Genomic DNA, 17,760 nt, shown 5'->3' on the forward strand with positions numbered 1-17,760 from the left:
TTGTTTTGTTACCTCAAGATATGACATTTCTGTCTCTTTATATATTGTAATTGTTTTACTGTTTGAATATATATATTTATGCACTTATGTCGATGTATAATTGGTTTGTTTCGTAAATATTATTTGTATTTTTACGCTGGGTCTTGCCTAGGGAAAACTGCTATCGAACGATTACATCGATAGGTCGTGTGAAGAATCAAAGTGTGTAGGATCTTTGGGAGTGTTAACTCTGCCGCGTGAAGCGCGGGCAGGGCAGTAGGAGTCTGGCTGGAGTAGCGAGTGGAGCAGGTGTGTTGTGTGACGCTCCCGCGAGTTGCCGCGCTTTCGGGGTTTGGCAGCATGTAATTGCGCTCGACTCGCGATGATAGTTTCTGACATGGTGTCGCGGACGGGAAGCATTAGCTGGCGCACATCAAGAGCCCGTTTCGCCTGGTGACCGTGTCGAGAAGAAGGCGCGCCAACATCCAGCTTCTGCAACAGCGACGGCCGACAATGAGTGACTGTCGCCACCTCCTCGATCGACGGCTTCAAACCTTCAATCAACCAACAAGGAAGACTAAAAGCACGTAAAGTTTCAGAACTGTATGGCAGACCTCAGCTTTTCAAATTGTTCCATTTGCCTCGCAAAATTACAGCAACTTAGCATGAACCTCTGTTGCTCATTGTCCCAATTGCATTGCCAAGCAGGGTCCCTTCCTTTTCCGAAATGAACCCGAGTGTCGTTGAAATTCAAACGCCAGCATAATTCCATTTCACTGCTTCAATTTCAAAGTTCAATTCAAGCATTAGCTGGCTACAATAGTTAGATTACACAAGCACAAATTAAGAGTGCGAGTTTTGTTACCGTATTTTAGCTTACCTGTGACTGCAGCTCAGCTTGGTACGTACTAAATTTTACTATTGTTAATTGTTCAGAATCGTTTAATTCAAGTTCAAAGTTAAATCACTTCTTTCTAAATTGCGTAGATTCAAGTAGCTTTAGAAATGATTGTTGAGGTAGTCCAAGACTAACTGTATTTCGATGTGCTTCAGAAAGAAAGCTCACTATTAACTTCAGTCACTAAATTTACTTTCGATTTTCCGGTTTCATTAATTCTTTTGCTAAATTAAGTGTAGCGAAATTTATTACTTCTGACAAACTTTCAGATTTCACACTACACGTGTCAACCTTCAGTTGCCACGCTTCTAGTGTTAATTATATGTGTAACAACCTTTCATTTTCAGTTACTATAGTAATTGTCCTTAGGACTGGCGACCGTGATTTCCCCCAAATCTCAAATATCTAATTACCGCTAGTTAATTGTTAACGTAACGGCCGCACATTTACTTTCTTTATTAACTTTACCCCTTTTCAAAATTAATTTCCACCAGTTTCATTTGCATTTTTCCTTTCATTTAGATGTAACCCTTTCCTCCCTCTTTACCGACAGATTAACTTCGGTGACGATTGCTTTTCCCAAATTTCCATTAGGTACACGCGGTTTAATTTTTCACTGTCATTAAGGTCGATAAGTGAGGGGGGAGGTTACAGGGTGTATCACATAACTAATGAGGAAGTATTGAAAGGATTGGGGAGAAGAGAAGTTTGTGGCACAACTTGACTAGAAGAAGGGATCGGTTTGTAGGACATCATCTGAGCCATCAAGGGACCACCAGTTTAGTATTGGAGGGCAGCGTGGAGGGTAAAAATCGTAGAGGGAGACCAAGAGATGAATACACTAAGCAGATTCAGAAGGATGTAGGTTGCAGTAGGTACTGGGAGATGAAGAAGCTTGCACAGGATAGAGTAGCATGGAGAGCCGCATCAAACCAGTCTCACGACTGAAGACCACAACAGCATCAAATTTTTTTTAAAGCATTTTAGAGTCATATGATCAACATTAGAACCCAGAAAACTGGACTCTCGATAACTCGACACTCCGGGAAACTCGACATGGCTGAGACACTTTTTGGCTTTGAAAAAAGAAACAAAACAAACACCCACTGTACTTTCATAAAAAGCTAACTTAATTTACAGTAATAATCCTGCATATAGACTACTACAGAGCAGTAAAGATATAGCTCTGAAAAGACTGAAATTGTATTTAAATAAATCCTAAACTATCATTAAAAGAATAAAGCATAAAATATTGCTCTCACACAGTAATAGCACTTTGATTAAGGAGTGAAATAGTTCATTTAAACTTACTTTGAATAAGGTTCAAGGTTCATTAAATGAAAACAATATCCTAAAGTTAAGGCTTTAATACAGTTAATAAAGTTAATACAGTATGCCTAATACTTTCAGTCAAAAAGTATGTAAATAGCGGGTTTTATTTGGGTCTTACACCCTAAAAATATCTAGGTATTTGAAGATAACTAATACAGCACTATAGTAATAGGTTGGTTGGTTTGTGGGATTAAAGGGACCAGACTGCGATGGTCATTGGTCCCTTTTTCCAAAAAATGAAAACCACTCTAAGAGAATAAAAATGAACAGCTATAGTAGTACAGTACTAATATTTTGAAACTGAAAATTTAACATTATGTATGTATTGAATTCTATATTTTATAAAGATTTTTAATATTGCTCTAAATGCCATTATTAGAGCTCGATTGTCTTTAGAAAGGTGCAAATGTCGACCGTCTGATTGCATTACTGAATATGAAGTCGTTGATGACTGGTTGGATATCCAATTCATCCGAAACATCTTGGTGGGCATGAAAAACAGCCAAGTTGTTCAATCGCTTCTGTTCCATTGTTGATCGGAGATATGACTTCAGACATCTAAGGGTGCTAAATGACCTTTCTGCTGTTCACATAACATTTCTCCAACTGCGGGCTCTTGTGTAATGTACTTTCTTATGTCACGCGTTTTTTAAGACAAGTTGTTTTTTATTAGCGATATTAGCTAACTTATTCAAGTGTAAGCACGCAGTCTTTCAATGTCTAGGTCATTTTTTAAAAACTCAGTCGATTTTTCCAAATTTGTTTCACCTCTGTTTACTAAATGTAAGCCACTTAGTAATGTAAGATTGCACCGTTTCACAAACTTCAATGTAAATAGCTTTGTAGTATTCCTTTGGGGGTTTTGAAAGTGTGTGGTGAGCTGGCTTAGTTGTTTTCATACTTCTTTGGTATACTTTGATTCTGAAGCGAAGGATCATCAACTTGTGAAGGTTTTTCTTTTAAACACAATTCCCAAAAGTGTTCAAAACTATCACGTCTTCCATTCGATATACAAATCATGCCCTCATATATTTTTTCCATATCATCAACACTCAGATGAGGGCATTGAATTTTTTCATTGACCTCATCTACTGGGTTCATTGCAAGGCAATAAAGATGTAAAAAGAAATAAGTCTTTAAAGGCAACATTGACTCGAGGTAGCCTGCACATTTGTAACCTGCCTCTGTTTTGTCCTCTGCAGAAAATGTTTCAAAAAACTCTAGTTCTTCAAAGTTTTTCAATATTCTCAAGATACTAGAAGCTCGCATAGTCAATCGAGTCAGGCAAAGGGGTCATAGACCAGCTAGGTCGTTGGCGCTCTCACAGTGCATGCTTCTGGAAAGTCCCATCCTTTTGTTGGATTCCGTTACAGTGTTTATTAAGTCCTTGGCTAAAGCCATAATATCCCTCAGACGTAAGATGGCAGAGATTGCCTACAACTGCCAAGTCTAAACTGAGAGCAGTGCAGTGCACATAATCAGGGTATATACATGGACAAGGAAAAAAAATTCCCGGATTTTTCCCGGATTTCCCGGTTGAAAATACACTTTCTCCCGGGTGAAAATACACTTTTCCCGTGTTAAGTGATAGTATACTTTTCCTTGGCACTGTAAAATTTGTCAGTACTTTGAATGTTTATGGTTTTATATGGCGATGTAGAATATCCCGGCACTTTAGAAAACGAAACTAAGGGGAGAAAAACACGTTTTGGAAAGATCTCTGATGTGCAGCAACATGTACGCTGCATAGTTTCGTGTTATGAAGGTATAACTTCGAATTCCACCAAACACCGCATGTTACTTTCCAAACCATTGAAATCGAGATTGCGATGCGCTTTGGTATGCCAGTCATATCTCATGTCACGTGATCTTGCCAGCTGAAGACAGCATAGAACACATGATGTAGTCAGCCAATAGCAAGATCACTCATAAGTAGTGCGAAAATACAAATAGGAAAAAGTTAATGGTTTAAATTAATATACATAGTGATGCTACAAGAAAAACAAAGCTTTCATATATAATCGTGGTCTCTAAAATTTATAAGCTGCAAGAGAAGCTAAGCTTCCACATATAATGTTGATCTTTTTTGCACATGTTACACTTTGAGCTGTATCACACAAATGTGCCAGTAAAATTTTTAATAACGATGTAAATTTCTGAGCTTCTGGGCTCGAAATTCTTCTAGATGGTCGTCCTCAAAGAGTTGATTTTTAATTGAGAGTCAAACGCTCTGTGATTTAAGAAATTCATCGTACATTCTCGCACATAGTTCATCTTGTGTAAAAGGAAATTTACTTTCAAAAAGTAATGCTTTTCAAACCACCATTTGCAATATTTTCCCATGATGTGTTAGAAACTGATTCGTTTCAGCAGTTATCAGAGAGCCCCAGATAACAGGCGCCCCAGTTCTTGCGCAGCTACGATGACGGAGGAAGCTCGTATGTTCGTACGTGTAAAACATTAAAAGATTTTGCGCTATGTCACAAAAGAAACAAGACATCAGAGGATACTTCAAGAGTATCGGAATTTCGTGAACCATACTAAAATGCATAATTCAGCTTAAAGGGCACATTCGTATGTCCAGATTCGGATGCAAATTTTCTTGATGCAAATTTTCTTGATGTAAATTTTCTCGACTACCACTACTGTATTGTCTCATGTTTGGTTCTTTATTATGGCATAATGCCATGCGAGCTAGAAAATGGAAAACGTGCACTTGAAATGCAGCGAACAGTTGAAACTAACCAACAGTGTGAAATTAAACACTTCATTTCAAATAAATTGACTGCCTCATCACTAAAGATTACTAAAAGTCAGATCTCTTTAGCAAACCGACAACAATAACTTAATTACTCTGCAAGGCGATTAACACTTGACTGTCAGAAAGGTGGAGAAAATTTTAGCCTTCCGTAAACATGTGAACGTATTTTAATTCATTTGATAGCTCCCGGCCGCAGAAATCCGTATCGTTTTCATTTAATGTGAGAGCAATAAATGAAGAGGAAACAGCAAAATCACTCAACGTAAACACGGGTCACGTGGAGACTACCCACCTCCCCACTACAGCTCAGACTGCTCTGTGCATCAGCCCCGGATCTACGACATTCCCGAACCGGGGCAATATTAGGTAGTGGCGCCCAGCCACACATCCGTAGCCAGAAGCGGGAGAAGGTATTACTCATACGCGACTCAACTGCGCATGCACATGAACCTGCCCGCAACTGCTCGAACGAATTTAATGTAAACAGCAGTGACGTCACACTCATCGGAGACAATTTGTTGTTAGGAAGCAATGCATAGTCTTCCTGAAGCTTTTGACACACTTTGCTGTTGGCAGACGCTTGTATGAGCACTATGTTTTGCTGTTGTATATGGTGCATTTCCTTTGAGACTTAAGTTTTATTTTCGTTCATTTTTCCTCTCGTTCATGTTTTGTTGCTGCAGTATTATTCTGCAGAAGCGGGATACAGTAATATCCTTTGTTGGAGTACTGATTCTTACCAGTCAAAATCACAAAAATTTAACTGAAAGCTAAAACAATAATAGATTCCCAGAATTCTAAAAAATTCCTGGGTTTTTCCCAGTTTTCTCCCGGATGAAAAAATTCCCGGTTTTCTCCCGGATCTCCCGGTTGTCCCGGGTTGTAGACACCCTGATAATGTACTTCTGGTTGTATATCCAAAACTAACTTTTTTAGTTCTTTGAACTTACCATCACAGCACTGCCCTCTTAAGTTATCCATTGACAAATCAAGACGAGCAAAAAATCTTAAAATACTAGACAAAATTTGTGATTCAATGTTGGGGGTCTCGTATAAGCCAATACAGTCTTCATTGATCATCAAGGAATCATCTGCAGCACGAATACAAAATGACACTTGTTTGTGAATCGAAGAATCTTTTGTTTCGTCAACCATAATAGAAAAATGTTCATTCTTCTTGACTGAAGCTAATACCTTTCTCAACACAGACTTTCCTAGTGGATCAATGATATCGTTTTGAATATATACCCCGAACGCCCTAACCAATATTTGGACTAAGGTATGTCCTTCTTTTGGAGTTCCTACAATTGAAAAAAAAATTGAGTTTACATCTTCGTGCCCTCTAATTGCTAGTCCTTGTTGGCATAGAAATTGGATGGTAGTAAAAATTGTTTCTAGAGCTAAACGGCCTTTCTTCATATCACTAACTGTTCATTCAATTGGGAGGCCACACTTCGGTTAGTGATAGAATTTAGTTTCAGAACACCTTCTTTATGCATAAACATATTTCCATGAAGATTGAATATTTCCAAAGCCTTTTTCCAGTTAGAAAACCCTATGGAGGTAAATAAATCTTTTTTGGAGAAAAGTTTAATAGATTTTTAGCACCTAACTTTGCAGGTTTTGCAAAAAACTTTTCAGTAGATGCTTCATATTCTATCCATGTGTGTTTGGTCAACCAAGACTTCTGAAATGATCTTCCCTTGCCGGATTGTCCAGGTTTTGGCTGTGAACGGTTCTTGACTGAAACCTACTGTGCACACTCTGAATACCGGGAGCAGTCATTCCAGATGTGGAATGGGTGCTTCCAGTTGCCACTGAAGAGCACAAGGTACAGTCAACTGCAGGTGGTGGCTTCATGTTGGTACTAATGATATTTGTTGCTTTAGACCGGAAGAGATTCTCTCTGGTGTTTGATGGCTAGCTGAAGTGAAAGCCTGCCACAATCTTGCTTGTGAGATGAAGACAGAGCTTAACACCTGTAGCATCATTGACAAAGCCAACTGTGGTCCTACTGGTACAGAGCCGAGTAGAGGGTCTGAATCAGAGGCTCAGGTGATTCTGTGGCCATGTAGGTTGCAGATTCCTGGACTTGGGCCACAGGGTGGTGGGTTTCTGGGTTCCCCTAAATAGGTCAGGGGTCCACTATGCACTGGAAGTGGCTGCACTAGTAGTGGAAGCTGAGTGGAGGGAACAGGACAGTTTTTTTTTAGGTTAGAGGGTCTCAGGAAAGTACAGAAAGGGCTTCAGTTTCAAATGGTGCAGGAGAAAGACAGGAAGAGGGCAGACAGAGTAATAATCAATACTTTAGTTGTAAAGTGTTGTAGCTGTCTTGGGAAAGAACCAGAGTCTCAAATCATTATAGGCTAAAGCCAGAAATAAGTTCAACCAAAATTTTTACAAGGATCTAATCATGTTCTGAAAGGAGAGATTAATTACAGGTGGTGGTGGTGGTGGTGGTGGTGGAGTATTCACTGCTGTCACAAGTAGTTTAACCTGTAGTGACATTGAAGTAGATAGTTCCTATCAGTTAGTATGGGTAGAAGTCATATCGGACAACTGGAATAAATTAATAATTGGTTCCTTTTACGACCCCCCACCCCCACAAACTCAGATGATACAGTTGCTGAACAGTTAAAGAAAGCTTTAGTCTCACTTCAAATAGGTACCCCACTCATACAATTATAGTTTGCGGTGGCTTTAATCTACCCTCACTGTTGTTGTTGTTGCTGTTGTTGTTGTGGTCTTCAGTCCAGAGACTGATTTGATGCAGCTCTCCACACTACTCTATCCTGTACAAGCTTTTCATCTCCCAGTACCTACCACAACCTATATCCTTCTGAATCTGCTTAGTGTGTTCATCTCTTAGTCTCCCTCTACAGTTTTTACCATCTACGCTGCCCTCCACTACTAAATTGGTGATACCTTGATGCCTCAGAACAAGTCCAACCAACCAATCCCTTCTTCTAGTCAAGGTGTGCCACAAATTTCTCTTCTCCCCAATTCTATTCAATACTTCCTCATTAGTTACGTGATCTCCCCATCTAATCTTCAGCATTCTTCTGTAGCACCACATTTCGAAAGCTTCTATTCTCTTCTTGTCCAAACTATTTATTGTCCATGTTTCACTTCCATACATGGCCACACTCCATACAAATACTTTCAGAAACGACTTCCTGACACTTAAATCTATACTTGATGTTAACAAATTTCTCTTCTTCAGAAACGCTTTCCTTGCCATTCCCAGTCTACATTTTATATCCTCTCTACTTCAACCATCATCAGTTATTTTGCTCCCCAAATAGCAAAACTCCTTTACTACTTTAAGTGTCTCATTTCCTAATCTTATTCCCTCAGCATCACCCAACTTAATTCAACCACATTCCATTATCCTTGTTTTGCTTTTGTTGATGTTCATCTTATATCCTCCTTCCAAGACACTGTACATTCCATTCAGCTGCTCTTTCAGGTCCTTTGCTGTCTGTGACAGAATTACAATGTCATCGGTGAACCTCAAAGTTTTTATTTCTTCTCCATCGATTTTAATTCCTACTCCAAATTTATCTTTCGTTTCCTTTACTGCTTGCTCTATAGACAGATTGAATAACATCGGGGAGAGAGTACAACCCTGTCCACTCCCTTCCCAACCACTGCCTCCCTTTCATGCCCCTCAACTCTTATAACTGCCATCTGGTTTCTGTACAAATTGTAAACAGCCTTTTGCTCCCTGTATTTTACCCCTGCCACCTTCAGAATTTGAAAGAGAGTATTCCAGTCAACATTGTCAAAAGCTTTCTTTAAGTCTACAAATGCTAGAAACATAGGTTTTCCTTTTCTTAATCTATTTTCTAAGATAAGTCGTAATGTCAGTATTGCCTCACATGTTCCAATATTTCTACAGATTCCAAACAGATCTTCCCCAATGTCGGTTTCTACCAGTTTTTCCATTCGTCTGTAAGTTGGTGAAAATACATGTTTAAAGTCGGTGGTAAGCATGAAACGTCATCTAAAATTTTATTACTGAATGCTTTTGCAGAAAATTATTTTGAATAATTAGTTCAAGAGCCCACGTGAAGTGTAAATGGTTGCAAAAACATACTTGACCTCTTTGCAACACCGAATCCTGTCTATATAGGGAGTGTTAGGGATTAGTGACCACAAGGTGGTTTTAGCTAGACTGAATACTAACATCTCAACCCACAAAAAATTCAACGTCAAATAAACCTAAAAAATAAATAAATAAATAAATAAAAATTTGCACAACACCTTCCGAAGCGACAATCTCCATTCCTTCCAAACTGACTACGCATAGACCAAATGTGGTTTGAATTCAAAGAAATTACATTGATGCCAATTTAGGAAAATATGCCAAATAAATTAATAAGAAATGGTACTGATCACCCATGGTACACAAAATAGATCAGAACACTGTTGCACAAGTGGGGGGGGGGGGGGGGTTGAAAAATTTAAACTAATGCAAAATTCCAAGATTGGCAAAGTTTTAAAGACATTCCAAATTATTTTGCACGAACTTTAATGGGAGATGCTGTTAATAGTTTGCACAACAATACTCACTCAATCTGACAGAAAATCCAAAGAGATTCTGGTTGTATGTGAGGTACACCACTGGCAAGATGCATTCAATACCTTCACTGTTTACAATGGTGATGTTACTGATAATTTCACTAAAGCAGATTTACTAATCCAGTTTTCTGAAATTCCTTCACAAAAGAAGACTAAGTAAATATTACAGAATTCAAATCAAGAACGTAACTTACAAGCATATCTTCTGTGTAGTTAACCAGGTTTAAACAATTAATAAAGGTAAGGCCTCTGGTCCAGATTGTATACTAGTCAGGTTCCTTTCAGAATATGTTGATATAAAAGCTCCATACCTGGCAATCATATACTACTACTCACTGAAAGAAAGGTCTGTACCTAAAGACTGAAAAGTTGCACAAGTCACACCAATACCCAAGAAAGAAAACAGGAGTAACTCACTGAATTACAGACTCATATTACTAACAAGGTTTTGCAGTAAGGCTTTCGAACATATACTGTGTTGGAACACTATGAATTACCTTGAAGAAAATGATTTGACAAACATGAAACATGAATTCAAAAAATATCATTCTTATGAAACACAACTAGCTCTTTATTCTCACAAAGTGATGAGTGCTATCGATGAGGGATGTCAAATTGATTCCATACCTTTAGATTTCCAGAAGCCTTTTGACACTTTCCTCACAAGCATCTCCTGATCAAATCTGCATGCTTATGGAGTATCATCTCAGATGTGTGACTGAATTCATGATTTCCTGTCAGAAATGTCACAGTTCATAATAACTGATGAAAAGTCATCGAGTGAAATAGAAGTAATCTGTGCCATTTCCCACGGAAGTGTTCTACGCCCTCTGCTGCTCCTGCTCTGCATAAAGTATCTATGAGACAATCTGAGAAGCCCTCTTAGACTGTTTGCATATGATGCTCTCATTTACCATCTAGTAGAGTCATCAGATGATCAAAACCAACTGCAAAATGATTTAGACAAAATATCTGTATGATTCAAAAAGTGGCAATTGACTGTAAATAATGAGACATATGAAGTCATCCAAATGATTACTGAAAGAAATCCTTTAAATTTAGGTTACACACAAGTCTAAATGCTGTAAACTGAACTGAATACTTAAGGATTACAATCATGAACAACAAATTGGAATGATCACATAGATAATGTGCAAATCAAAGACTGTGATTTTTTGGCAGAACACTTAGAAAATGTAACAGGTCTACTGAGATTGCTTGTCCATCATCTACTGGAGTACTGCTGTGCTGTGTGGGATTTACATTAGATAGGATCGATGGAGGACATCCAAAAACATCAAAGAGGAGCAACTTGTTTCATATTATCATGAAATAGGGGACAGAGTGCCCTGGATATGATAGAGGAATTGGGGTGGCAGTCCCTAAAACAAAGTTGTTTTTTTGTTTTTTTTCTGTGGCAGGACATAGCTTCCAGTCACCTATTTTCTGCTCAGAGTGTGAAAACATTTTGTAGGTGCCCACCTGTGAGGGAGAAATGATGATCATAACATAAAGAAAACAGAGTTCACACAGAAAGATTTAAGTGTTTGTTTTTCCCGTATGCTGTTTGAGAATGGAAAGGTAGAGAAGCAGCTTTAAGGTGTTCCATCAGCTCTCTGCAAGGAACTTAACTGTTAACAAAGAATCTACACAATATGAGCCAATTAGCTCTGGCCAACAACCAATGAAAAAATTACTTTTTATAATCCGGTTACAGATATCCTGTTTAATAATCGTTGCACCATGACTAAAATGTGTTGACAACAGAGGTAACTGGTACATAGAATATTGGTTGCGCTGCTTTGTTTATGTATTGGTTTTCCATTGTAGATTAACTGCCTACAGTACACTAGCTTCTCATGAGGTGTATGTGTGTTACAGTACTGACACACCGATACTTCCAATGAGAAAAGGGTGTACTGTAGGCAGCTAATCTGCCTCATCAATATCTCCATGCGGCGGGTAGCCGAGGGTGACAGCAGAGGCAAAAGCATCCCAGTCAACACTGTTGAGAGCTCATCTGGGCAGGTGTCTTCGGAAGTGATGCTGAGGGAGGGACAGGAAGATCGGGAAATGGTCACTACCATAGATGTCATCGTGAACTCTCCAGTGGATGGACTCTTCAATGGATGGATGGGAAAAGACAAGTGCTGCAGATGGAAAGGTAAACGGACAAGAAAGTTCCATGCACCAACTGAATTGTGTTGGGGCACCAGAATTCAAGAGGCAAAGGTAAGGTTGTGCCAGTAGGTTTTCGAGGTCCTTACCACAGCCAGTGATCATCATTACACTCACAAAGGGTTATGAGCACTGAAATCACCCAAGATTAGGAAAGGAGGGGGAGGGGGGGGGGGATATGAGAAACCAATGGAAACAATGGAAACAATGTCTTCTAAGGCACTTTACCACTGGGAAGGAGGTAAACATTGCACATAGTAACATCCTGAAATGCCCTTATCTGAACAGTCACAGCCTCCAAAGGTGGGGAGGGGGGGGGCGAGATTGGGGAGGGGGGGCGGCGAGATTGGGGAGGGGGGGCGGCGAGATTGGGGAGGGGGGGCGGCGAGATTGGGGAGGGGGGGCGGCGAGATTGGGGAGGGGGGGCGGCGAGATTGGGGAGGGGGGGCGGCGAGATTGGGGAGGGGGGGCGGCGAGATTGGGGAGGGGGGGGGGCGAGATTGGGGAGGGGGGGGGCGAGATTGGGGGAGGGGGGGCGAGATTGGGGAAGGGGGGGGGCGAGATTGGGGAAGGGGGGGGCGAGATTGGGGAAGGGGGGGGCGAGATTGGGGAAGGGGGGGGGCGAGATTGGGGAAGGGGGGGGCGAGATTGGGGAAGGGGGGGGCGAGATTGGGGAAGGGGGGGGCGAGATTGGGGAAGGGGGGGCGAGATTGGGGAAGGGGGGGCGAGATTGGGGAAGGGGGGGCGAGATTGGGGAAGGGGGGGCGAGATTGGGGAAGGGGGGGGCGAGATTGGGGAAGGGGGGGGCGAGATTGGGGAAGGGGGGGCGAGATTGGGGAAGGGGGGGGGCGAGATTGGGGAAGGGGGGGGCGAGATTGGGGAAGGGGGGGGCGAGATTGGGGAAGGGGGGGGCGAGATTGGGGAAGGGGGGGGCGAGATTGGGGAAGGGGGGGGGCGAGATTGGGGAAGGGGGGGCGAGATTGGGGAGGGGGGGGCGAGATTGGGGAGGGGGGGGCGAGATTGGGGAGGAGGGGGCGAGATTGGGGAGGGGGGGGCGAGATTGGGGAGGGGGGGGGCGAGATTGGGGAGGGGGGGGGCGAGATTGGGGAGGGGGGCCAGAGGGAAGGTAAGGTGAGTGATTGAATGAGTGGGTGGGAGGGAGGGAGGGAGGGAGGGAGGCGATGTGTTTAAAGTATTTGAAGAGTCAAGATCTGTGTCACTCTTACCAACAGTTTACCTGCTTGAACTTAGATTTTTTCCTTGTGAATGCTGAGAATCAGAATGTTAACTCTGGCAGGACAGTGCGTATCTGGCAGTTGTTTGGGCTTTTGTTTTTATGCATGTACAGCTCGTCTTTTACTTCGAATTATTTCGCATTTCATGTCAATGGCGGACTGCATCAGCTATGAACGATTTCGGATTGAGTCAAACTTTATTTTCTGAGCTTTAGGGTCTGTGAAATCATACATGGATCAGCAAATTTTAAGAGCTGATACACACACTATTTATTTAAATTTTAAATTACTTAGGTTGAAATTATAGCAGCAACTAGGTTGGTCTTCACCAGTCCACTGTTGACAATTTATTAATAAATAGTGGAAATATTAATTACTAATTGTGTTGTTGGGTGGCTTTTATATGTCTACCTATATACTCAATCTAAAATATTTATTTTCTTGATTATACATACCAGTGAGTTTTAAAAATTTTTTATTAACAGGGACAGACAGTGTCAGTGTGACAATGACCCCTAGAATTCAGACAATCCAAATGTATTATTCAGTGGTTACATAACTTTATACTGTATCATGGCAGGAGGAAGTGAGTCCAGAATACAAACGACAAATTTGTGCAGCAGCTCACAACCAATTAATCTCAACATATTGTTAATTCTGTCAAATTAAGAATGTCGTCAATCAAAAGGTTAGTCCTGGCACTGGACTGATTTATGACATATGTGTCTACTGACGGTGTTTCACAATCATTTTCCTCAAACTTGTAAACTGGCTTAGCAATTCACATACAAGCAGATTCGTATATTAACAGACTCTGGACGCACATTAAACGAGCCATCTATCACATATGCTAAGGAAAGGTGAAAAAATTAATCAACAACATATAATACCCTTTAACTGAGCAAGTGTTGAACCCCAAGCTTCTGTACTTACGAAATTTGCCCAATGAGCTGTCAAGTCAAATTTTTTCCCACATTAATAGTTTTGTTAAATGGTATTGCTTCACTTAACACTTCACTCTCTCTTGTGGAGAGAGGTCTCCGAGCTGTGGAAAGAAATCTACGACATACATTTTATTTACTAGAAACAAAGATGACTGAAGACATAGTTACTTACACTTGATGAGAATTGTTTTACTTGCTGATCAATATCCATTGTATTTGATGTAAGTGCAGAGCCATTCCGAGCAGAGGAGTCGCTTGAAGATGGAATGTGGCATTTTAATCTGTGCTGACACACTGGTTTTCCTGCAGCTTGCTGTTTAAAATAAAGAGAGAAATATCAGTAAATGGTATCAATGTTCAATCACTCCACATAACAGCAACCTTTAATTATTTTCCTAGCACACCTAACTGGAAAGTAATTTATTTAGACATTGCATTGTTGTTGTTACATTAATGTATCTAAACTCAAGTCATATTTAACCTTTTTGCAGCTGCAGGCATACATGTATGCCCAGCAGATAGAAACGCCTGACAGCTAAGGGTATACATTTATGTCAGGGCTTGGAAGCAGGTCAACATACACTATGGAACAACAACTCGCTGTTGTCCACGTTTCAACATTCCTGCTGCTCTTCTTGTGGGAAAGTCGTACAGCTTTAGCCACACCTGGTTTCTTTATGCTTTCAAGTCTACCTATTAGATGCAATTTGATTTCTTAACCTACCCAAGACAAAAGACAAATCTGGCAGGAATTATCCTAATGAACTGAGGTATTAGATGTAGCAAAAGCAAACAGTGCAGCAAAGTATGTGCAGTTTCTCAGCAACACACACTGCCACACAGAACAGAAGATGTCCAAGTTTTGGGTATGTTCACTAGGAACAAGTCGCTTTAATTCCATATACCTTTAAACATATTTGTCTGGTGCTACTGAAATTTTAGTAGGTTATAAGCACATATATTGGTAGTGTAAATTTCTAGTTACACAATTTCTACTCACAAATGAAATTCTTATTATTCTAAAATAATTTATCAGCTCAAAATAAACTTAAAACAGAAAGCTTTGATTAGTTTTGAAGCTCTCTTTTTGTGGTTATCACCAACTACAACCACTGTGACTGTACAGTGTGATACTGACTTTAAAACGAGTATTAATGAAGAGTAGTTCTATGTGAGCTGGAATGTGTGATCCTACAGTGGATACAGCCTGCAACGGTCATTGGCTAAGTCAGCTACTAGCCAGCCAGGTGCACAATATCTTTGTCCCTGTTGGCTGGCCAGACAAGCGCGAAAGGGTTAATGACATCAAAATGCAGAAATGATTACATTAATCTGTGAATACACGGTTTTCTGGCAATATATACTATAATATTCTCTCAAGCTTCCAGCTGCATCAAATGGTTTAAAATCCACAAGCCTCAGGCTCAGTACTCCTCCGCCTTTGTTAAGTGGTGACTGTCTTTTGGTTACTGCCACCACCCTTACTATAGCCACACTGCCTTCTGTAGTGCCACTGGTGCTTGCTCCAGTGCCATATAATGTAACGTTTACATTGCATGCCCACTGCACCTGCTTCCCCCTTCCAGTTGCCAGATCCCAAGCTGTGCTTAGTTGCAAGCTGCCATTTTTATAGAAGGTGTAGGCACAAATTTTTATCTCTTATCGCTTCTTTTATTACGCTATCCTAGAAACTATTAGTCCATGTAATAACACATCTCTTTGAATGCAACACTATGTCCATTTTCTAGAGCATGCTCTGCTTCAAGTGTACTGAAGGTGAAAGCATCTCTTGTTCTACACAGTGCAGTTCAATAGTGCACACAGTCTGTCCAACAAAAGTGGCCATCACTGGAAGAAAAAGTTATTAAAAAATCTCCTCCCTCAGGCATCTTTACCACTTACATTGTATGGCATTCCAAAGATTCACAAGAAGAACACACTTCTACATCCCATCATGAGCACCACTGGATCACCGACTTACAGACTTGTAAAACATCTATCCTTATCCACACGTCTGTTACTGTAAGCATCACATCAAGAATACGATGGGCTTTCATCAGTCGAGTTACATGAATGAGTCTTGAAGGATGAGAGATGAGAGATTATGGCCAACTTCGATGTGGTGTCTGTATTCACACATGTTGCCATCTAGGATTCTATACATCTGCTCTCCCTGTTATTTGGGGAACTGTTGTGAATTTATTGAAGCATAGTGTGAAGTCATCGTATTTTTTGTATAATGGAGAATATTTTAATCAGATGGACAGCATCGCAGTGGGGAGCCCATCAGCTCCAGTTATAGCCAACCTGTTTATCGAGTACTTTGAGAATGTCACCCTGGACACAGCTCCTGCAAAGCCTAGTTGCTTTTATCATTATGTCGACAACATGTTCATTGCCTGGTCTCCTGAACATGAAGAGCTGGGAAAATTATTGGACCACATCAACAGCACGCACGAGAACATGAAGTTCATGGTAGAGGTAGAGACAAATGGTGCCGTGCTGTTCCTGGATGGTCACATCCACCATAAAGCAAATGGGCATGTCAGCCGCAGTATTTACTACAACCCCACCTCATGAAACGATTTCTGCACGTTAACAGCTATCACCATGTGCTGCAGAAATGTTCTGTTCTGAGGACCTTAGTGCATTGAGCAGAAGCCATCTCAGATGTTGAATACCTGCACAAGGAACTGAGCCATTTACACAAAGTATACAAGGAAAATGGCTATAACAACTGCCAGATTTAACAAGTCATGTTTCCGAAAACACAAAAGCAAAAATACCCCAGAGGAGGACTAAGAAGCTTGTACTTTTGCCGTTCTGTAGCTTAGTAACAGCAAAGATTAGCCGGCTTCCAAAGAGAGAGAAAATCTCTTCCGTCTTCAGGGCTCCAACAAAAATTCGACAGCTCACGAGGGCCTTGCAAGACTATGTAGACCTCCAGATGCCAGGTGTATATAAAATACCACCTGGGTACGGACAGTTATGAACAGACTATGCGCATTATTGAACAGCATAGTGTAGAACACGAGAGATGCTTTCATCTTCGGTACCCTGAGAACTCTGCAGTAGTAGAGCATGCTCTACGAAACGGACATCGTATTGCATTTGAAGAGAGATCTGTTATTACATGGACTGATAGTTTCTGGGGTAGCGTAATAAAAGAAGTGACCGAGATAAAAATTTGTGATAACACCCTCAATAAAGACAGTGGTCTCCAGTTAAGCACAGTTTGGGATCCGGCTACTGGAAGGTCGAAGTAGGCGCTCAACAAAAAAATTACCTTATATAGTGCAGGAGCGAGTACCACAGACTTCATAGGAGGCTGAGCAGCTATAGAAGGACGGTAGCAGCAACCGGAAGACAATGGCAGGGGAGTAGTCAGCTGAAAGCTCACAAATTTTAAACCAGTTGACGTGGCTGGAAAGTCTAGAGAATTGCATCGCTACAGTAATCTGTGTGTTAGCTTCTAATTCCAGACCATCTGCACCTCGCAAGTACACATGTTTAATGCACATTCAAATGTCTTTCAGTTCAGTATGATGTGAGCAAAAACACTTTCTTCAAGTAACTTACTGGAATGCACCTGATTGGCATCATGGGCAACTGCCAGTATTTTTACAGGTGCACACTCTGTCATTTTCAAGGCAAAACTGCACCAAGTAAATGCTGTGCAAGTGCAGAAGTTATCAACAGTGAAAATTACTAAAAAATGAGCAAGGTAGCTACCTCACCCATTGTACACTAAAAGCACAAACAGGAACTCTGATTTGTCTTCCTATATATTTAGTAGCATTTGATGATGACCAGGTTGATATTGAAAGCTGTTGTAGTGAGAAGAGAACA

General features: G+C 40.8%; 1 protein-coding gene across 1 annotated transcript in view; it reads right to left on the reverse strand.

Annotated features, from left to right (window-relative positions):
- Positions 1-17,760, reverse strand: part of LOC124796385 (motile sperm domain-containing protein 2-like) — a 50,421-nt gene that overhangs the window by 12,168 nt on the left and 20,493 nt on the right. Inside the window, exon 5 of the mRNA XM_047260554.1 lies at positions 14,084-14,224. Within this exon, the coding sequence (XP_047116510.1) occupies positions 14,084-14,224 (141 nt within the window). The remainder of the gene's footprint in view (positions 1-14,083; positions 14,225-17,760) is intronic.

Source organism: Schistocerca piceifrons, chromosome 4, assembly GCF_021461385.2.
Source record: "Schistocerca piceifrons isolate TAMUIC-IGC-003096 chromosome 4, iqSchPice1.1, whole genome shotgun sequence".
Taxonomy (NCBI): Eukaryota; Metazoa; Arthropoda; class Insecta; order Orthoptera; family Acrididae; genus Schistocerca; species Schistocerca piceifrons.